General features: G+C 44.2%; 1 protein-coding gene across 2 annotated transcripts in view; it reads left to right on the top strand.

Moving 5' to 3' along the window:
* pou6f2 (POU class 6 homeobox 2) overlaps nucleotides 1–23,281 on the top strand; it is a 462,178-nt gene that overhangs the window by 369,748 nt on the left and 69,149 nt on the right. For both annotated transcript variants that reach the window (XM_055633835.1, XM_055633836.1), the window contains one exon: nucleotides 12,543–12,665. In XM_055633835.1, the coding sequence (XP_055489810.1) occupies nucleotides 12,543–12,665 (123 nt within the window). The remainder of the gene's footprint in view (nucleotides 1–12,542; nucleotides 12,666–23,281) is intronic.

The raw sequence follows: 23,281 nt of genomic DNA, 5'->3' as shown, positions 1-23,281 counted from the left end.
CCTTTAATTTAATATCTGTCTCATGATTCATGCTTGGTTCAATCAGCTGCTTCCTGACACACTGAAATGTTGTGGCAAATGAGATTTCATTACACACATTCTACCATACATCAAAAAATGGATGAAAATAATGCCTAAGTGTTTGTGGAAGTCTGTCATCATATCCTTGAGAATATAATGATGGCATTGTGCTTAGCATGTAATAAATTGCTTACCAGACATGGATAATGCACATGTTTATTTTGTTCATGCCCTTTAATATTATACTGACAGGAAGTGGCTGTTTAACTCTGTGCTTCCAACATTTTTAGTGAAACAATCGTTAAAATAGTCTGATATTAGGGCAAATTGTTCACAACCCCATTAGTTGAGAATTATGGAAGTTTTGATTCAAATGAGTATAAACTTACGATTATTTATTGCTTACCTACTACGACTATGACAGTCGCCAGCAGTCGCCGAAAATATCGCCGAAGTGGGACAGGCCCTTAATATTTAAATGAATACAATATTGGTGTGGACTTTGCTATGAAATTCTCCCTTGTCAGAAACAACTCTTCAGGAAGTGCAAGTTGAAGACCTGCAAAGGCAGTACAGCTGTAATTTGATTAACCCACCATACGTGAAGTTATCTATGGATAAGAACTGAAGTTAGTCAAAGGACTCCATTTATACCTCACGCAGCCTCGGCAAGGCCAGCAACATAATCAAGGATAAGTCGCACCGTGACCACTCCTTCTTCTCCCCTCTTCCATCGGGCAAAAGGTTCAAAGGTTTCTTTATTAGTCACATACACCTAGGTGTAGTGAAATTCTTCTTGCCAATGCAGCACATAAAAAAAGAATACAAACATGACAATAATAAAGAACTTTAGCATAAAAAACATCCCCCCACAACGGTTTCCATTATGACGGAAGGCACTAAGTCCAGTCCCATCCCCACGTCCATCCATAGTCAGGCCTATTGAGGCCTCCGCAGTCGCCGCTACGGAGGCCCGATGCTCCAGGCCGTTCTCGCCGGGTGATGGTGCTCCGGCTTCGGTAGAATCCTCTCAGCGGCCTGGGACACCTGGAACGGCCGCCTCCTTACTCGAGACCGCAGCTTCCGAAGCCAACAAGGCCGTGCCGGATGGAGCTCCACTACTGGTGATCTCATCGCGAGATCACAGGCTTCCGGTGAAAACTTCAGCGCCACCGCCCGCAGCTGGCCGCTCCACAGTCCCACAGCTCCGCGATGTTTTTCTCGGCGGTCTTCAGCTCACCAGAGCTCCAGCGAGGCGACCCGGGCAAGGCATCGCCCGCTCCGCGATAGCGCTCCAGCGCTGTGCCGAAGCCGAGGCTCTGGGCAGTCCCCTCAGGAAACGCCGCTCCAGGCCCGCTGGTAGGCTGCGAGGATGGGTCGATGGTGCAGCCCAGAGAAAAGCTGCATCTCCAACCAGGTAGGGACCCTGAAAGATAATTTGTCATCTAATATCTCTCAATCAAGTCAATTCAATTCAACTTTAATGTCATTGCACAAATACAAGTATGGGTACAACGAAATGCAGTTTAGCGTCAGTCCGTAGTAATAGTGCAATATAGAAATAAAAATACAGAATAAGCAAACAATGTGGACGGAGAGACTGGAGAAATCTATCGGCGGGACTCCGAGTTCAGCAATGTGATAGTGTTGTTGTAGAAGCTGTTCCTCATCCTACTAGTACGAGACCTGAGGCTCCTGTACCGCCTCCCTGATGGGAGGAGGGCAAACAGTCCATGGTTGGGGTGGGAGGGGTCTTTAATGATCTTCCCGGCCCGTCTCAGACACCGTTTTCGGTGGAGGGCATCCATGGCAGGGGGCGGGGCACCAATGATGTACTGAGCGGTTTTCACCACCCGTTGTAGTGCCTTCCTGTCCGCTACGGTGCAGCTGCTGTACCATACCGTGAAGCAGGTGGTCAGGATGCTTTTGATGATACAGTGGTAAAAGTTGGTCAGGATCTGGGGGGACAGGTGAGCTTTCTTGAGCCTCCTCAGGAAGTAAAGAATGTTGACATTCAACAAACCTGGTGATGTTCTGCACAAGTCATTGAAAGTTAACGAGCAAGTGCTGCAAGTAATTAGCAATATATGAGTATGCTGAGTAAAGAGGTCTTACCGCAATTATATTCGCCCTTGGTGAGGCAGCGACGGGAGGCTTGTGCACAGTTTTGGTCTCCGTTCCTTAAAACTAAGGATATTTCTGTCACAGAAAGAGTCCAATGAAGATTCACTTTAACTGTTCCAGGGATGGTAGTTGTGCTGATTAAAGAGATATTGAATAGACTGCTATGTTGTTGAAAAGGATGAAAAATTATCTCATTAAAGCTTACAAAGTTTTCACAGGACTTAGAGGGTGAACGCTAATAGAAGTAATCCAATCCTACTCATGCCGTCCCTCAAAATACAACTTGCCCTTCCATGTATCCATTGCCAGGTTTTGCCGTGCACTAACCTCTCTTTTTCAGCTTTTGTCCTCCCACCACTATCAGTCTGAAGAATGGATCCCTACCCAAAACATAATCTGGCCACTTCCTCCACAGACGTTGCCTCATCCGCTGAATTCCTCCAGCAAGTTATGTTATCCTCAAGATTCCAAAATCCGCCATACATTATGTCTACGCATTCCCTTCCGGAAGTCAACAGTCACCTCACCAGTCGTTGGAAGACAAATTGCTGGAGAAACTCAGCGGGTGAGGCAGCATCTATGGAGAGAAGGAATAGGTGACGTTTCGGATCGAGACCCTTCTTCAGAAGTTCTTTAAGAAGTTCACCAGTGGTTGATGAAGGTTTGGGGTAATTCTGTCACGGCATATTCAAGCTCTAGGTCAATAGATATTTGGATTTTAAGGGAATCAACAGATATGGAGTTAATGCAGAGAACAGAAGTGTTGCTGAGGAAAAAGATTGACTATGATCTTTTTCAAGGGCAAAGCGGATGCGAGGGGCACGTGGTCCATTCTGAGTCAATTTCTGCCATTCTTGTTAACCTTTCCTCTTTTGACTGAAAGATTTATATTGTCAACCTGCTATTTGGGAAAGATGAGAAAGGGAACCCTCTAATCTTCTCTTCGTTTTCTTCTTGTGTATGGCATGCACAGCCTAAAGTTACTGGGCAACTTGTTCTATTTGATCTTATTTGTGCACGCCGCATTCGTCGAAACAGGGCAGACCACGTGAAGGTTGCAATCTCCCACCCCACTCCATAAATAATAAACTAGTTAGCCTGACATCTGTTGTCAATATTCATTTCTCATTTTGTAAGCGAGCGCATCGAGAATTCTCAGGTGATCAGAGAGAGAGCCAGTTCGGAACTGTAAGGGGAATGCCATGACTGATTAACCTGAATAAGGTTTTAGAAAAGGACAATGTAAATGACTGCTATAATGTAGACATTCAGAAGCCATTTACAATAGCACCTCATCAGCTAATGTTGTTGGAGAAACTCAAAGCCCATGCTTTTAGCATCTGCAGTGTCTCGCTAATTAAAGTTACATGGTTAGAAAATTGGCTGACCTATTCCTGTTCCTGTGCTTCCATGGGTCAGATTCGCTATTCAGCTTTTCTTCAATGTGCTCCACATACAGTCGTAAGCCACATTACAGAGAAAGCTGACGGGTGAAAGTGAAGCCTTAATTGATCATACATTCTGTGCATTTGAAAAATAAGTCATATTACACAGGAGAATTGACAGCAATTATAAGCGTCAATTACCAACAAATTCGTAGAAAAATGTTCTCTGGAAGAGGATATGCAATGTGAATCCGCTTTTATTATTAATATCTAAAAGTATGATACAGTTTTATGTTTTTTAAATTCAATTTTAGGACACTTGTGTCATTGATAAAGGATCCATCTCTGCGTCCATCGCTAATTTTCCTTGAGAAGGTGGTGGTGAGACCCTTTGTAAACTGCTGTAGTCTTTCGGCTGATGGTACTCTCATGGTGCTGTGGAGGAGGGAGTTCCATGGCCCAGAACCAGTGGTTGTGAAGGACTGGTGTTGTATGTCTCAGCCAAGTAGGTGACTTGGAGAGGGAACTACAGAGTAGTGGTGGCAAATGAAATTCCTCGTATGTTGCAAAATACACTTGGCTAATAAAATATTATTATGATTGATTGTGATTGTGATACTAATAAATCAATTACAAATGAGAAAGACACATCAAGCTGGAGTAACTCAGCGAGTCAGATATCATCTCTGGAGAAAAGGAATAGGTGACATTTCGGGTCGAGACCGTTCTTCAGACTGAGAGGCAGTCTCAGCCCAAAATATCACCTATTCCTTTTCTCCAGCGATGCTGTCTGACCTGCTTTTTTACTCCAACTTTTTGTGTCTATCTTCGGTTTAAAGCAGCATCTGCAGTTCCTTCCGACACCAACGAGAAAAACATTTTTTAATCAAGGTATCCTCCAGCTATCTCCACAATGGGATTTTGCCATCTTATGTTCATGAAATCATCACCCTGAACTACAGCAGCGAGGCAACAGTCACTTGGCTTGCAATGAAAATGTAAAGTCCATCCAACCAGGTTGTTGCACAATCAACATAAGGCTTGGATATTTTGAAGGAGGAGCAGAGATTGTATCAATGATATGATCAATAAGTAAAAAAGCAATTGTGAAATTTGCATTACAGTGCCAGCTATGTTACCAGATTTGTGATCATTGAACTGAGTATGGAAGACTGTTCAGGGCAAAGTGCCTACCCCAGTGACATTTGTACAATTGAAAATCAGAAAAAACTGCAGATGCTACAAATATGAAATAAAACCAGAAAATGATGGAAATACTCAGCATGAGAGGAAAGTGAAAAAAAATAACATTTCAGTTTAAAGATACCACACCTTCAGCTTGATATATTCATTCACTTTCATTTTCCATAAGTGCTGACGTTGAGATTTTCTGGCATCATCTGTGCTCTGAATAACATTGGGTGAGTTACAAATGTTGGTTAACAGATTTAATTTTAAGACGTTAGTTATTGCTGTGCGACTTTATCACAATTCAAACAGTCCCAAAGTGCTTTATAATAGTAAGATTAAACAAGAACTTACCAGTTTGAAGTTTGATCTTTATTTTATGAGGAGTTACGATGAGCGATTAAGCGCCAGTGCGCATGCGTGTCAATCTTCAAAGCAGCGGTGTGAAATCACAAATAACAGCAATTGAAGTAACATAGTAAGCTTAGAGAACTAGAACTGCCAGATGACCTTTATGATATGAGGGCTGGGAGCGGTTGGCATGTAATAGTTCATCGTAATGCCTCATAAAATACAGATCAAACTTCAAACTGGTAAGTTCTCGTTTAATCTTACTATTTTACTTCGGAGTCACGTGAGTGATTTCAAAGCTCTGTGATTCCATGCCGTAGATACGAATCCAGGCATCACACACTGCGTCAGTTGACCCAGGATGAGTGAGTAATAAACAATGCATTGAAACATGGCATAGATTAAACATGTTGATGCTTTAATTAACAAAATGAAAACAATAGCAACCCCGCTCTCCCAGGGGGAAGCTATGAAACGGAGCCCAAAATGGAATGGGCAAGTGGTTTATTATAGAATCTTTGAAAAGTCAGTTCATTTGACCATCCTGCGGCAACGCGGATATGGTCGAGAGGGACGTCCAGTGCCCTCGCTGCTGACGTTGATGCCGCCCTGGTGGAGTGAGATTTAAAATTGTCAGTCTACTCCCGCACACACCAGAACCTGTTTCAGCCATCTTGAAATGGTCTGTGCCGACATTTTCTTATGCGGCTGTTTGTGACTGATAAATAATGCTTGCTCGGAGCCTCTAAGGCTCTTGGTAACCTTGACATATTGCTGTAAGTGCTTAACTACACACAACCTCAAGTCAGTGGTGTATGCCGTGAAAATAAGCTTGAACCCTGACACCCCTGGTCTGCTCTGCTTAAGTAAATCATAAATGTAAAACGTTGTGTTATTTACAGACGACACCATCCTGTCCAATCGCAGCTTCTGCAACGCCTGGACCCTTTACGCTGAAACCAGCGCCATGAGCATGACCACCTTGAGAGTGATTTTGGGCAAAGACAGGGATGTGGCTGGATCCCACTGACGAAGCAGCGTGAGAACCACACTCACATCCCAGATCTCTGAGTACCTGGGCCTGGGGGGATTAGAGTTAAAATTACCCTTCATGAACCGGGTTATTAAAGGATGAGATCTGGTAGAATCCCTGCCATAAGTACAATGACAAAGCACTCCTAGCACTATTGATGGCACTCAAACTTAACCCCTCATCAAAATATAGGGTTGAAAGAAATTCCAACACGTCAGAGATGCATGTTGTGTGATATGATATGTTCCCCCGTAAGCAGAACCCCTCCCATTTCTTGACATGAGAGATATACTGTTTTTTGGTTCTATCCCTCCAGGCCGCAGTGATTACATCCACAGTACGATCGGTTAGTCCGAGCCCCAGGTATGGCCTCCTCAGAATCTGCAAATTAATAGATCTATACGGTCATGAAATGGATGTTTCTCCCCAGTCACTGGATGCACCGGTAGGTTACTGCGTTTAGGGACAGTAGTAAGAGGCTGTGTTATTATTCCCAAAACGAGTTGGAACCATGGCTGTGTAGACCAGTCAGGTACTACCAAAACACCTGAGGCGGAGTCCTGCTTTATCTTGAGCAAGCACCGACTGATGAGGCAAAATGGGGAAAATGCATATAAAAACATTCCACCCCTGTGTAGCGAGAATGCATCTACCGCCATTGCCCCTGGGTCTGGTTCCCATGAAACATACTTCGGTAACTGGTGATTTAGTCTGGATGCAAACAAATCGATATCTGGTACACCATACCGAGCGACAATATCATTAAACACTTCATGATTCAACATCCATTCTGTGTGGTCATTGAATTTCTGTGACCTGGTGTCCGCCAACATGTTGAATCTACCTGGTAAATAAATAGCTGAAACCTAAATGTTTCTCATAATACACCAGTGCCAAATGATGTTAGCCAATTTATCACAAGATACTGACTTGATTCCACCCATGTGATTGACATATGCCACTGCCATAGTATTGCCAATCTGAAGCTGAACATGCAAGTGATGCATACCAGTAAAATAAGCCTTAAGGCCATAGAATGCTCCCAACAGTTCTAAATAATTAATACCATGTGATTGGAGAATAAATGCCTCAAGCATATTCCATCTGCCTCCGCAGCTAGATATGGTATCAGTAGCACCCCATCCTAGAGCACTAACATCAGTCTGTAAGACAACTGAAGGCCTTTCAATCAGAATTTTACTGGAGCAACGCCAAATGTTTGCTATCCACCACTGTAATTCAGCAATGGCTTCAACTGGTAACTGCATGGGCCTATCGAAGTGACCTGCATGTGTTTTGAGTGCCTGCTCCTTTCCACGCTGTAAATTTTGGTAATGCAAAGGTCCAAATTGTGCAGCTGGAAAACAGCCACTAATTTGCCAAGTATGCTAGTCACATGTCGAATTGAAGGTTATTGCTCAACCACGAGCTCGTTACAGCCTTCAATTAGTTCTAATCTCTTGCCCCTGGGCAGAGTCACCGACATGTGAGTTGAGTTAATGGTGAATCCCAAATAATCAATAACTCTAATTGGAACCAATTTGGATTTAACTGGATGGATGAGAAACTCCAATCTCTCAAACATGAGTTTAGCAGCTGAAACAGATAATGCAGCTGCTTCCCTAGTCTTCCCTCTGATTAAGATATCATCCAAATAAGCCATCCAATATGACCCTGAACCCGGAGTAGCCCCAACACTGGTTTTAACCGTTTTGTAAATAATCTAGGGACCGAGGTTAAACCATTACGCAATGCTTTAAATTGCCATAATTGACTCATCCAGCTAAACGTCAAAAATTTCCGATGGATGATCCCTATGACGGTACTGAATAATATACCTCTTTGATCTATACATGCCATAGCATCCTCAGGAAATCAGTTGTTCGGCAGTAACAAAAGTTTCCATTTTGAAATGTTGAAACTGCACAAAGGGGTTAAGGCTCGTCAAGTCCAGAATGATTCGACATCCCCCATCCTTCTTTCGCCTAGGAAAAATATTAGACACAAATTGGTGAGATTGGTAAAAGGACTTCTCAATTACCCCTTTTTTGTATAACTTTTCAATTTCATCTTGTACATCCAAATGTTCTTGTTGTGAAAAAAACAATGTCCGACTTGGTGTATGTTGTGTGGGTGGACGCAAATTGGGAAGGAATTTAATTCTGAACCCTTATATACTGTGCAGTATAAACAAATCTGATGTTATCCAACACCATTCACTCAAAAACAAGTGTAATCTCCCCCCAACTTGTAACTGATCCACACATAATATGTTTCGAGCAGAACCAGACCCACTTACCTCCATGCTTACCAGTGGATATTTCTGCCCCTGAGTTTTGGGGGGTAAGGACATGTTCGCCCGTGCCACTGTTGGAGTGCGCCAACTGTGCATATTTGTGAATGGCGAGCTTGGTCCTTGGCCTGAGCCAGTTTCAGCGAACCGTTTGTAGGGGTGCTGCCGCCGAAGCGAAGTCTTGCTAATCCCCAGGGCTTTGATGAGTCCGACCGTTCGTGCTTCGTCGTCGAGCTCCTTAACTCTTTTTGAGAATAGATTCGGTGGCTAAATATTGCTGGGTTTGCACAGCGCCGCGAACTTTGGATTGATAGTAGGTCGAATGGCGCTCTTTCTCAGGCAATTTATTTCAAAACGTGCATTGCACATTAGGGCCAGGGCATCCTGTTGTACATCAGACCTTCGTGCACTGACCTGGCGAATGCTGTGATGCCCGAGGCGAGCAGTTTCAATATCTCCTGGAGCCTCACCTCTAGAGCTCTGATACCTACGCCCATGTGACCCCACGTGGCGTGGTTAATGATCGGCACTTTGAGCAAGGCACAGTTAGCAGGAGTCTCATATTTTTTGGATGTTTCCTCCATTGTGTGTTGATGTGAGGCCAGGTAATTTATACTTGCACCAAATTCTTCACCCAGCAGTTCCCCTGTTTCGCTCGGGATAGCAAATCTTGATGCCATTACTGGCACCTCTGGCTCACCTTCATGCCTTGAGGTATGCTCCATGGCTATACCTACGGACTCGGAGTCAGAATAAAACTGACCCCGAATGCTTTCCTCCTCTGAGAGGGAGACATTAAGCAGCCCTGACACAGGTGCCGCTGGCGCGGGCCCCCGAGGAGACTCACACTGATACAACTCCTCCTGTTAGAGAGTATCATGGTGGAGCATCCTCTCCATCAGGAGCTCCATCCTGGACAAACATCCAAAGGCACTGTCCACTGTAGGAGGGGAACCCTCCTGACCCGACTCATCCGAGTCCACGGGTCTTGCAGACTTCTGAGTGGCTTTCCGCCCCAATGGTGCAGCCATGGTACTCTCAGGAGGCACCAAGTCTGAAGTCACTGGCCGTACCGCCAGCGACTCTGCAGGTGAGATAGACGGCCACCCGCTACCCGCACTCCCGCAGTCTTCAATAGCTGCTCTCCCGGCGGCTCGCCTTGACTTCATCCTAGACGCTTTCTCCATCGACTCAAACTCACTCCTGTAACAAGAATTACTGACCCAAGAAAGCGACCACCGACTATGTTTCAAACACTTACCTGAGGGTTTTTCAACTTACCGCTGGAGGAGCAACGCGCCTGCCAGCCAGTCATTGCGCAATGTGTCAGACGTAGTGACGCACATGGTGGGGTTCTTCATGGAATCACTCACGTGACTCCGAAGTAAAATTAATGAATTTAGAAATGTTATTTTTATTACTGTGTACTGCATTTCAACCTTTAAGATCCCACTAACAAAAATAAAACAGTTGACTAGCTTCTCTTTGTGGTGTTGATGGAGGAGAAATATTGGGAGCATCATCTGCTCATTTTTAACTAGTACCATGGGATAATGTTTAGGAAGGAACTGTAGATGCCAGTTTACACTGAAGATAGACACAAATGCTGGTGTAACTCAGCGGGACAGGCGGCATCTCTGGAGAGAAGGAATCTCTCCAGCTGAGTTACTCAAGCATTTTGTGTCTATCCATGGGATATTGTTGCTCAGTTTGGTCTCAACTGACAGTCAGTGCAAGTTTTCTTACATTAGATATCAATTTAAAAATATTTTGTGGTGTTGATGTTGCTGATATTACTTTGACTATTCTAGAGGACACAAAGCAAAAGTGTATTTGTTCTCCTGGATATAAAACTCTATGTTCCCCTTTCTCTGTTAATTTGTTAACTGGTTCGGTGCAGGAGCCAGCCAAGCTCCAACTTTCCATGAGTATCCAGCTACAGAAAGGAGATTGTCACCTACAATGTGATGGCAGCATTTAAACCAGGCATAAAAGGGAACCTACACGCAAGTGGAATTTCTTGACCATTATGCAGAGCAGAGAAGTAATGTTTTTCTATTACAAAGCATCAGGCCTCAAAACATTAACTTGGCTTATCAACAATATCAACTACTTGGTCCGCCTGGACCTACCTGATCTCCCGATTGCCAAACACTTTAATTCCCCTTCCCATTCCCACACTGACATCTCTGTCCTGGGCCTCCTCCATTGCCAGAGGCCAAATGGAAATTGGAGGAACAGCATCTCATATTTCGCTTGGGCAGCTTACAGCACAGTGGTAGGGATATTGATTTCTCTAATTTCAAGTAACCCCTTCACTCCCTCTCTCTCCATCCCTCCCCCACCCAAGTTGCATCAGGTTCCTGTTCTTACCTGGGACACAACTAGCAATGGCCTGTTTCCTTTATCAGCATTACTTTTTTTGCATATCTTTCATTAATCTGTGTCTATCTTCGGTTTAAACCAAACATCTACAGTTCCTTCATGCTACAATAATCTAATGTTCTGTATTAGAAAACAACCAGTAATTTCTGGTGTTCTGTCAATGGCAAAAATGGGTTGAAAGTTGCATGGAAAATTCAAAATCTATCCAATAATACCTGGAATGTCTGAAATACAAGTTATATATAATCAAGTAAAATACAAGTTACATACATTTGGTAAGTCTCAAGGGTCCTAGTGAGATGATTAAAAGCTTCCTAAAGGCTTTAGTATGTTATAAAAATGAGCCTGTGCCCTTCTGAACACTGAATTCACTGACAGCTACCAAAATACACACACACTTTCCTTTCTGTATAAAGAGTTGACTGTAAATGTTTAATGTAAAATTATATTAAGGTGAAAAACGGAAGAGCGTTTTTTAGTGCATTGTATTTTTAAGCAAAATGTTTAACTTCCTTTTTTTAAATTTTGTGGATATAGAAGTGATAATATTTTCAGTAATTATAAGCTGACGTCACCTTGAAAATGCTGAAATATGTTGTAAATAATTAACAAAGATCCAAGGCATTTAAGCTTTTCACCGATGGTGCATAATTGATGCAAGTGAAACTGGATTATCTCCTGCAAGTCAAGGTTTTACATCAGCTATAAACCTGCCTGGGCCTTGGGCTAACAAAGAAGAGCCATAATTCAGACTCAAAGTAGCATGAGTTTGGCAGCTCAAGTTACTCGAGTTTCTTTGTAGATGATTTCCTTTTGATATCAAAGTTGTGTAATTTGACATGCGACTACTAGAAAAACTGAACAAAAGCTATTCGCTTTTACACACGAGTAAGCATTTAAACACATAATAATGGAATAAAAAGGAATAAAAAGAATAAACATGTTACGGGCAAATTGGCATTACCAGTTTCCTAATCTCCAGTCTTCTGGTCGCACATTTGAATTCCATCAATATTACTGAAATTTGGAGGAGCTATTGTTATTATTGAATTATTATTAATTTCACCAATAAAACAACATTAACTAATTTAGATACAAAGTGCTGGAGTAACTCAATGGGCCAAGTAGCCTCTCTGGACAACATAGATAGTGACGTTCCAGGCCGGGACCTTTCATCTGGACCCCCATGAGTTACTATTGTACTTTGTTTGTTTTTTTCTGTAAACCACCATCCTTGTGTTTACATATTAACTAATTTATCCATTTCTTCTAAAATCCACACTACAAATTATTTAATACTGATTAAAAACCAAATTGGTGTAAAAAAACCTGAATAGTTGATTCAGTAATAGGTGGCGCAGCGGTAGAGTTTTTGCTTTACAGCTCTTACAGTTTTTGCTGTCAGAGACTCGGGTTCGATCCTGACTACAGGTGCTGTCGGTACGGAGTTTGTATGTTCTTCCCATGACTACGGGGTTTTCTCCAGGTGCTTCGGATTCCTCCCACACGTCCAAAGATGTACACGTTTGTCGGATAATTGGCTTTGTATAATTGCAAATTGCCCCTAGTATGTCTAGGATAGTGTTAGCATGTGGGGATTGCTGGTCGGTGCGGACTCGGTGGGCCGACGGGCCTGTTTCCACGCAGTATCTCTAAACTAAACTAAACTAATCCCAGTATAAAGTCCATGTGGAAACGACAGTAAGATTTAAATACGTTTACAAATTGCCGGAATATGATGATTTTGCTGTTTATTTTCCAGTTGGCAAGTCAAGCAGCAGCGATGGGTTCGATGGGTTCCATTGCCGGATCCCAGGCTTTCAGCAATGCTCTGTCCAACCTACAAGGGATGACTTCCCAGCTCGTCACCAATGCACAAGGCCAGGTGAGTCTTGCAATTACAATGGTTTCACTTTATATTAAATGGACTGCATTGGCTATGTAAAATTATTTTGGCACCATGTCATCATTAAAAGCATAAAAACTCTACAGAGTCTCAGACCAGAACCAAAGGAACAACAAACCAATTCAGACACTGCAGATGCAGGAATCTTGAGCAAAAAAACAATATGCTGGAGGAATTCAACTGGTCAGGCAGCATCTGTGGAAGGAATGGAAACACAGCGTTTCATGTCGGGACCCTTCTTCAGAATCTGAGTGGAGTAGAGGTTAGAAAACTGGAAAAGAGGGGTGGGGGTGGGCCAAAGCCTGGAAAGTGTACTGTTTTGGATTATGATTGAAGGGGACTGTTCAGAGGATGACTGTGACTGTAGGATGAAGTCAGACAAGAGTGATCGGAAAGGGTACAGAGAAGATTTACGAGGATGTTGCCAGGACTAGAGAGGCTGAGCTTATGGGGAGGGGTTGAGTAGGCTGGGACTCAAGGCTGGGATTCCCTGGAGAGCAGGAGGATGAGGTTGATTTTATAGAGGTGTACAAAATCATGAGAGGTATAGATTGGATAGATGCACAGAGTGTCTTGTCCAGTTTACGTGAATCGAGGACCAGAAGACATAGGCTTAAGGTGAAGGGAAAAAGATTTAATAGGAATCTGAGGGGTCACCTTTTCACACAAATGGTGGTGGGTATATGGAACAAGTTGCCAGAGGAGGTAGTTGAGGCAGGGATTACCCCAGCATTGTTAGACAGGTACATGGATAGGATAGGGTTGGAGGGAATGGGCCAAACATGGGCAGGTGGGACCAGTGTAGTTGGGACGTTGGCCATTGTGGGCAAGTTGGGCCAAGGGCCTGTTTCCATGCTGCATCACTCTCTCAGACCCATTATTCATGTGGAACGGCAGGAGGTTCTGTAGTAACACACATGACTACAAGACGGTGTGTTGCTTCCCTGCTGCCAGGGTCCAGGATGTCTCAAAGCGGCTGCAGGACATCCACAAGAGGGGAAGGTAAGCAGCCAGAAGAGTGTTTGTGCACAGTGGCACAGGTGACATGGGTAGGAAAAAATATAAGATGCTGCAGGGTGAATATAGGGAGTTAGGCAAATACTCAGGGTGAGGCTAAGTATGTGCAATTGGGATGTTAGAACCATTTTCAAAACCTGACAATGTGAGGGAAAGGATGGGCAAGATAGAGGTGGTGTTAAAAGAAGAGGGGGAGTTGTTATATTAATGGCAATAGTTTGAGATAACATTCCTGAAGGACCTACAGTGAGGCTATATAGGTGGAGCTGTGAAAAAACAAGAGGATGCTCACCTTGTTGGGATTGTAGGGGTCTCCAGGGGTCCAAATGACAATTAAATTGACTCTTGACTCTTGTACTGTCGGCCTTCAAATACTCAATGTGAATTAGAAAAACAAATATGCCAGGAGATTGCAGTCATCTACAAGATTTTCCCAATACAGATCTGGGCTGCCTTAGTGCCAAGGGCTTAGAACGAGTGGAATTTGTCAAGTGTGTTCAGGAGAATCTCCTGATGCAATGTGTAGAGTGCACAACAATGGGGACCAAAGCTTAACCAGCTCTTAGAGAATTGGGCTGGGCAAGTGACTGAAGTGTCAGTGGGTGAGACTTTTTGGGTCAGTGGCCATTTTCTATTAGCTTTAAAATAGTTATGGATAAAAAACAAGGTTGGTCCACAAGTTGAAATTCTAAACTGCGGCAAGGCCACTTTTATGATATTTGACAGGAACTTGACTGGAGTATGTTGTTTGGGCAAAGTTACGCCTGGAAAGTGAGATGCTTCTGAAAGTATGACAGTGAAAATTTGTTATGCATATGGTCCTGTAGCATGAAGAGCAAGGCAGTTAGGAGTAAGGGAAAAAATACACAACACCCTTATTTTGGGTTTCCAGCAATTAAATAAATGCAATTTATTCCAAAGCAATTCAGTGGGTCAGGCCACATCACTGGAGAACATGAATCAGTGACATTTTGTGTTGGGACGCTGGGACCACTACATTCCCTCTCTTTCCTCTGTTGCTTCCCGACCCCAGTTCGTAGACATTGCTCCCACCGCTATAATCACCGCTACAATCCTTTCCCCTCCTCCTAATCCCTATCTCCCATCCCCTGAATCCCACATTTCCATTTTATCTCCCCTCCTTCTCCCCTGCCTGTGCCCTTCAACCAAATGTAGGCAAAAGTGCTGGAGAAACTCAGCGGGTGCAGCAGCATCTATGGAGCAAAGGAAATATGCAACTTTTCAGGCCGAAACCCTTCTTCCCTTCAACTAAATCGCTCCCTCTGGTTTTACACTTCACTCCTCCTCATTCCTTATCTGATCCCCTTGTCACCTTCAGCTTCCGTCACTTACTCCATCCATCAATCGATCATCTCCCTTCATATGTATCCACCTATCACTTGCCAGGCTTTGCCCCACCTCAGCTCTCTTTTCCAGCTTTCTCATCTGACTCCATCAGTCTGAATAAAGGTCCCAACCCAAAATGTTGTTAGTCCATTCCCTGTTGCCTGGCCTGCTGAGTTCCCCCAGCACCTTGTTCTGTGCTCAAAAACAAATTCAATTTCAGTATTCTGGTTTGTAGGATAATGTAATAGTTAGATATCCATGTTGCAGTAATTGAAATAAAGAATATCAGAACATAATGTTTGAGATTGTGATAGAGGGGCATTTTTGTTCATGTATATTGCATAAATGGTACATTTTGAAAACATTGTCGCACACATAAACACACACACAAAATATCTCTTGAGAAAAATCTAATATAAGCAAAGACATACCTTGAGCAACAGTAAATTGCTGACCTTGTCATTTTTATTGGGCAGATTCAGAATTGTTCCATCAGTACTCAGAGAGTTGAACGATGAACCTTGTCATGGTGAAGCCTGATCTAATGAATCATCCTATTTCAGGTGCACACAACAGACATTATAGGAAGATTGTTTTAACAACTTGCCGGTCTCACCAAGCCTTTGTGGCTTCAACCTTTCTGCTGCATTAATTTCTATTTGGAAGCTCCTTCTGCATGTGTGTGATGTGTGTGCATGTTCTGTTTAAAATGATTCTGCCTCAAAACTGTGACTCAATGCAGAGTGAAATCATTTAGGATAAAATATTTTGTAGATTTTATGTTTCTTTGCTGAAGGTTAACCAGAATCACGGGTGTAAATCAGTCATTATTGGGATACCATTTAATGACCAGATTAAACAGTGGTTATTCAGCTTGAAAGCCTTTGTTTGAAAATGGAGCCATAATTGTGGGCAGAAACCTGACTGCAGGAGGAACTCAGCAGGTCAGGCAGCATTTGAGGGGAAAGGACAGACAAGTCAAGTCAAGTTTATTCATCACATACACATACGAGATGTGCAGTAAAATGAAAAGTTGCAATGCTCGCGGATTGTGCAAAAAAAAAACCAAACAAACTACAACAGAATGGAGCAGAATCACATATTCACATATTACACATTTGTGGGAGGAAAGAAAAAGGGAAAAAACAGCAATTTTACAAAACAGTGAAATGGTACAGTAAAGTGAATCCCTGGTGAGATACCAGTTTACAATCCTAATGGCCTCTGGGAAGAAACTCCTTCTCATCCTCTCTGTTCACACAGCATGACAACGGAGGCGTTTGCCTGAACGTAGCAGCTGGAACAGTCCGTTGCTGGGGTGGACGGGGTCTCCCATGATCTTGTTTGCACCTTCTGATGAATAGTTCCCGCAGGGGGTGAGTGTAGTTCCCATAGTGCATTCGGCCGAACGCACTACTCTCTGCAGAACCTTCTTGTCCTGGGCAGAGCAGTTCCCAAACCAAATTGTGATATTTCCGGACAAGATGCTTTCCACAGCCGCTGAGTAGGAGCACTGGAGGATCCTCAGAGACACTCTGAATTTCCTCAATTGCCTGAGGTGGTAAAGGCACTGCCTTGCCTTACTCACGAGTGCTGCAGCGTGTGATGTCCATGTCATATCCTCAGAGATGTGGATTCGCAGGTATTTAAAACAGTTCACCCTATCCACAGGATCCCCATTTATCCTCAATGGTTTGTACGTCCTCGGATGATGTGCCCTCCTAAAGTCCATGATCAGCTCCTTAGTTTTTTAAATATTCAAAAGGAGGCTGTTGTCCTGACACCAGAGTGCCAGATCAGCCACCTCCTCCCGGTAGGCCTTCTCATCGTTATTGGAGATCAGGCCCACCACCACCACAGTGTCGTCAGCAAACTTGATTATCAAGTTGGAGCTGAACCTAGCCACACAGTGATGTGTGTACAGGGCGTACAATAGGGGGCTGAGGACGCAACCCTGGGGGGATCCTGTGCTCAGGGTGAGGGACTTCGATGTATTTCCGCCCATTTTGACAACCTGGAGCCTGGCGGTGAGAAAGTCCAGGATCCAGGCACACAGGGGGGTGTTGAGCCCCAATACCAGCAGCTTCTCGGCCAGTCTGGTGGGGACCTTTGTGTTGAAGGCTGAACTGAAGTCTGTGAACAGCATCCTCACGTAGCCCCCTTTCTGGCTGTCAAGATGAGAGAGAGCGGTGTGCAGAACCTGGGAGACTGCATCGTCCGTGGATCTGTTCGGATGGTATGCGAATTGTAACGGGTCCATGTTGCGAGGGAGGAAGGCGCAGATGTGTTTCTTGACCAGCCTCTCAAAGCATTCCTTGACTACCGAGGTCGTCAAAAACTTCAAATTCCTGGGTGTGCATAATTCCAAAGATCTTTCCTGGACTCAGCAAACTGATGCAATTATAAAGAAGGCACATCAGCACCTCGACTTCCTGAAAAGATTACGAAGATTTGGTATGTCAAAGAGGATTCTCTTGAACTTCTACAGGTGCACTGTAGAGAGCATACTGACTGGTTGCATCGTGGCCTAGTTCAGCAACTTGAACGTCCAGGAGTAGAAAAGACTGCAAAAAGTGACCACTGCCCAGTCTATCATTGGCTTTGATCTCCCCACCATCGAGGCAGCCAACATCATCAAGGACCCACACCATCCTGCCAACACACTCATTTCACCATTGCTATAGGGAAGAAGGTACAGGAGCCTGAAAACTGTAATGTCCAGGTTCAGGAACAGCTTCTTTCCTACAGCCATCAGGCTATTAAACATGGCACCAAATAAGCTCTGAACAGCAACAGACTAGTACTATTATTGCACTATATTTGTTTATTTATTGAATATATGTGCATGTGTATATATACACACCAAACTTTTTTTTTCCCTCGTTATGTAGTATTTTACATATTCTGTTGTGAGCAGCAAGCAAGAATTTCATTGTCCTATCTGGGACACATGACAATAAAACACTCTGTACTCTTGACTTCACTCGTGAAAGCTATAGAGTTAAGGGCCTATCCCACTGTACGAAGTAATTCAAGAGTTCTCCCGAGTTTCCCCTGATTCGAACTCGGAGAATTACGGGATTAGCCGCTCGTAGGTACTCGGGGCTCTCGTGGACATTTTACAACATGTTGAAAAAACTTCACGAGCTTACCGCGTTTCCCGATTACCTGCCGTTAGCGTTACGAGCCGCTACGAGACGTCCCGAGCTCCGACGTACCCGCTAAGTATATTCTACGTACTTACCACGAGTTTGATTTTTTTTTAAACTCAGGAGAGCTCTTGGGTAAACGCGTATAGTGGGACAGGCCCTTTAAGATGTTGCTGATGGTGTTCCATAGTAATAGGTTGCCAGGCTTCGGAATGAGAATATGATCTACAAGAAAATTATGGGGCAGTTATTTAATTTTGGAGCTGCCAGATAAGAACCCAAAAGAGCAATGGTACGAGGTCCATTGCAAAGTGAGCTTCAGGGTTATAGAAAAGACATTCTCAGACCTACTTTGTTCCTCCACTTACTGTATCAGTTCCTGCATTCTCCCTCCTCGGCCTGACCTAAAACTGTTGGCTTTACATTGGGATTGCAATGGATTTGTGGTTGCTGGTGTGCCTGCTTGTTCAAGAATCTGGGAAAGTTAATCCCCAGGACGTTTAATCCTAGATATTCCTGGGCTCACCACACACCCAGCTTTCTCTTTCAAATGTTCAGTTTCAGTTTAGTTTATTGTCACATGTACCCGAGGTACAGTGAAAAGCTTTTGTTGCATGCTAACCAGTTAGCAGAAAGACAACACATGATTACAATTGAACCTTTTACAGTGTACAGATATATGATAAGGGAATAACGTTTAGTGCAAAGTAAAGCCAGCAAAGTCCAATCATGGATAGTCCGAGGGTCACCATTGAGGTTGATAGTAGTTCAGCGCTGCTCTCTGGTTGTGGTGGGATGATTCAGTTGCCTGGGAAGAAACTGTCCCGGAATCTGAAGGTGTGTGTTTTCACACTTCGATACCTTCTGATACACAGCAGCTACTGTGCATTGCCGGTGGAGGGAATGAGCGTTTAGTGTGATTAATGGGATGCCAATCCTATCGACTGCTTTGTCCATGATGGTCAAGAGCTGCTTGAGAGTTGTTGGAGATGTACTCATGCAGGCAAGTGGAAAGCAAAGCCTGAGCAATCCACCCGCTGAGTGTCTAGGTACCACTGGAGATATTCCTTTGCAAGCAAAGCATGCTCCATCTAGAACAGGCACATCCAGCAACACTTCATTTATTTTGAAATAGGTTGAGGAGTATCAGAAACTGATTAGCTGATTAGGTCTGAAGAAAGATCTCTACCCCCCGCACCTCCACTTTTCCTTGAACTTCGTCCCCTCTGATGTCTCGTTTTCACACCTTACCCTTCCATATCTCTGTATCTCACGCTCCCCTGACTCTCAGTCTGAACAAGGGTACCGAACTGAAACGTAACATATTCCTTCTATCCAGAGACGCTTCCTGTCCCGCTTAGTTACTCCAGCATTTTGTATCTATCTTCTGATTAGCTTTCGGGAAGTTAGGCAAGCCCAACAAATCGGCAAATGCAAATACCAGGAAATAATTACCACAGAAACCTAAGAACATAAGTAGGGCAGCATAGCCCATTTGACCCTTCAAGCTCACTCCACCGTACAATATGATAATGACTGGCCCTCTTTCTAAACACCATTTTATCTTCCCTTTTCCATATTCTTTGGTTCCTTCAATACCCAGATGTCTATCAATAACTCTTTTAAATACAATCAATATCCAATCATCCGTAGGTGTCTTAGTAGAGAATTCCAAACATTAACCAACCTCAGTCTCTTAATTTCATTCTTAAATGGCCTACCCTTTATTCTAAGACCGTAATCTTTAGTTCAAGACTTCTCAGCCTGGTAAACAGTCCGCCCTGTTTAGATTAGTTTAGAGATGCAGCGTGGAAACAGGCACTACGGCCCACTGAGTCCGTACCAACCAGTGATCCCTGCACATTAACACTGCCCTACACACACTAGCAACAATTGTTTCCTTTATACCAAGCCAATTAACCTACAAACCTGTACGCCTTTGGTGGGGGAGGAAACCAAAGATTTCGGGGAAAACACACGCAGGTCACGGGGAGAATGTACAAACTACATATAGACAAGCACCCATAGTCAGGATTGAGCTCGGGTCTCTGCCGCTGAAGGGCAATAGCTCTACCGCTACGCCACTGTGCCGCCCTGTTGTAAATCCCTCCAAGAATTCTGTATGTTTCAATATAACCTCTCATTCTTCAAAACTTTAGAGACAAAAGAGCCTAGCCTATGCTTGCTCTTGAATAAGTATCCCCTAGTTCACATAAAGAGACCGAACCTGTCACAGGATATCCTTATTCTTGTACATATTTAATTGAATTGAATTGAATAACCTTTAATAATCCTTTACAGGAAATTACAGTGCCACAACAGCTTCAAGACAGACATAACACCACACATTTCCACAGATAGCTTCAATACTTAATAAGTTAAAATACAATGAATGAATACTAAAAAAAATCCAAAATTATTTTTGTGCATTATAAAACCTTATAGCAGCAGGTATACAAGACTTCCTATATCTCTCCGTTTTGCACATTGGTGCAATCAGTCTCTGACTGAAGATTATATTCTCTCATAATAAACATACTACAGGTGCACAACCTTTTATCCGAAGTTCCAAATAACGAAAAGCTCCGAATAGCGGACATTTTTTCAGTCCTTGAAGAAAGGTCCTTGAAGACGTTCACCGAGGGCGGCCCGCAGAGGTGACAGCGGAACCTCCGGTCGGTCCTCGAAGAAAGGGGAACTAAATCCCCATTCATAAAAGAGAAGGTGAGGGTATATTGCGCGGGAGGGTTAATAATTGACAATCTGCTGCTGCCTGCCCGCTGAGTTAAAAAGTTCCCACGGTAGACTCACGATAAACAGTGTATCATGAGTCTTGCGTGGGAACTTTTTAACTCAGCGGGCAGGCAGCAGCAGATTGTCGCTCCCTTCAGTTTCACCCCACCTACACCCCTCTGCTTCCCGGCCATGTGTGTGACCCCTTCCCTCCCCTCTCCAGCTCCCCGCCCATTGCACCGGCGCGGGGGCTTTGCACTGTCTTCACGTCGGCGATGCCAGCAGGTCAGTGCCAGTCACCGGAGACGTCAGGACCAACGGCACACCGACCCCCAGGCCCACTGCAAGCACAGAGATCCCAGAGACCCACAGCCAGCAGCAGCCCAGCACCTGTTCCAACTCCAGAGGAACATGAAGCTGAAGGTGTGCAAGGTGCGTCTTGGTCTTGGGGTTGCGGATGAGGCGGCACAGCTCGGGCTGTGACGTCTCCGACCACCCCCCTGTACAGGGGCTGAGACTGGGAACTGTGGGGTTGTTTGCAGGAGGGGGGGGGGGGGGGGGGGGGGGCAAGGGCGGTACAGTTCCCAGTCTCAGCTCCAGTCCAGGGGGGGTGGCCGGAGACGTCAGGACCAACGGGACACTGACTGCAAGCACGGAGATCCCAGAGACTCACAGCCAGCAGCAACTCTAGCCCAGCCCCGCTCCAACTCCAGAGGAACACGCACTGACGTCTCCGGCCACCCCCCTGGACAGGAGCTGAGAGATGTCAGGACCACCAGAAGCCGCTCCCCGATGGGCCGCTACGGCGACAAGTGGCAGTTCACCCACGGCCCGAGCTGCGCCCCCTCATTGGGACACCGACCCCCAGGCCCACTACAAGCACGGAGATCCCAGATCAGCAACTCCAGCCCAGCCCCGCTCCAACTCCAGAGGAACACGCAGAAGCTGATGGTGTGCAAGGTACGTCTTGTTCTTGGGGTGGCGCAGCTCGGGCTGTGGGCGAACTGCCACTTGTCGCCGTAGCGGCCCATCGGGGAGCGGATTCCTCTGAAGTTGGATGGACAGGGAGACACAGCGGCTTTTGAGAATGGTGGGCAATCACTTCCAAAGTTCTGCCCACACAGTCAGTACACCTCTCCTACACTTGTCTCCCGCACTAAGATCATCTCGCAGAGAATGATCCCAGCCTAACCCTCCCTATTCTCTCCTATTCTGTAAGAAAAAACTACATTGAAGACTCAAACTCGCGATCGAGTAACTGCCGGGATCTAGGCGCAAACTCGCGACCTTGCGGATATGAGCCGAGCACTCTACCACTGAGCCAGCCGTTAAAATCTACGCTAAAAATCTTCCATTCCGAAAGCCGAAAAATTCTGAATTACGAAAAGTGTCTGGTCCCAAGGCTTTCGGATAAAAGGTTGTGCACCTGTACATGCTTTCCTAACTATCTGCTGCATTATTACATTAGCTTTCAATAAAGTCAAGTATGCCTAGATCCCCTGGAACACCAAGATATTTCAGTCCCTCATTATTTGAAAAAGCACAATTCATAACCAGAGATGGTACGGTAGTTAGAAATGTGAATAATACAACTATTTTATATGGTAGAGCAAAGTAAATAAATTGGCTCCTTGTTTTACTCAATACAGCTTTCCTTTACTTTTAATCGGTGGCAAAGTAATCATGTAATATGGATTACCAGATGGCAATGGTTGTTTCCTTTAATACTGAAGGTGCCCACAGGCCAAATCAAAATAACATTGATTAAATAAGTAATAAATGAAATCTTGTTACAGTTCAGTCAACAAGGCAGCCATTTGTACATTCATCAGAGTTATTTATTGAGGCCAGCTTGCATTTAATCATTGAGTATCTGACATATGAACTATTTATTAAAAAGTAGCCTAATTGGTGTATCAAGTTACATAGCAATTTTTTTTTAAAGCCAGTCCAGAATTTACTCAAAATAATAAGACTTATTATTAATAATTAATAATAATTATTAATAATAAGACTTATTATTTTGTTTGTCCGCACGAGTCAATTATAAATGTTTTCAACAAAATTAAATCATCACTCTTTAACTCACACTTTCCTTCCCCAACCTCAAAAAAATACAACAAATACAACAATCTCTTTCTCCCTCCCTCTTTATCTCCCCCCTCTCTCTCCCTCTCCACACACTCTCCCCTCTCTCTTTCCCCTCTCTCTCTGTTTCTCTTCTCTCCTCTCTCTCCCCCCCCCCCCTCTCTCTCTCTCTCTCCCCCATTTCTCCCTCCTACCGCACTCTTCCCCTTGCCCTCTCTCCCCTCTCTTTCTCCTCTGTCTATCTCTTTTTCTTTGTCCCCC

This window comes from Leucoraja erinacea, chromosome 4, assembly GCF_028641065.1.
Source record: "Leucoraja erinacea ecotype New England chromosome 4, Leri_hhj_1, whole genome shotgun sequence".
Taxonomy (NCBI): domain Eukaryota; kingdom Metazoa; phylum Chordata; class Chondrichthyes; order Rajiformes; family Rajidae; genus Leucoraja; species Leucoraja erinaceus.
The sequence above is the reverse complement of the archived record's forward strand: the minus strand, read 5'-3'. Positions and strand labels throughout refer to the sequence as shown.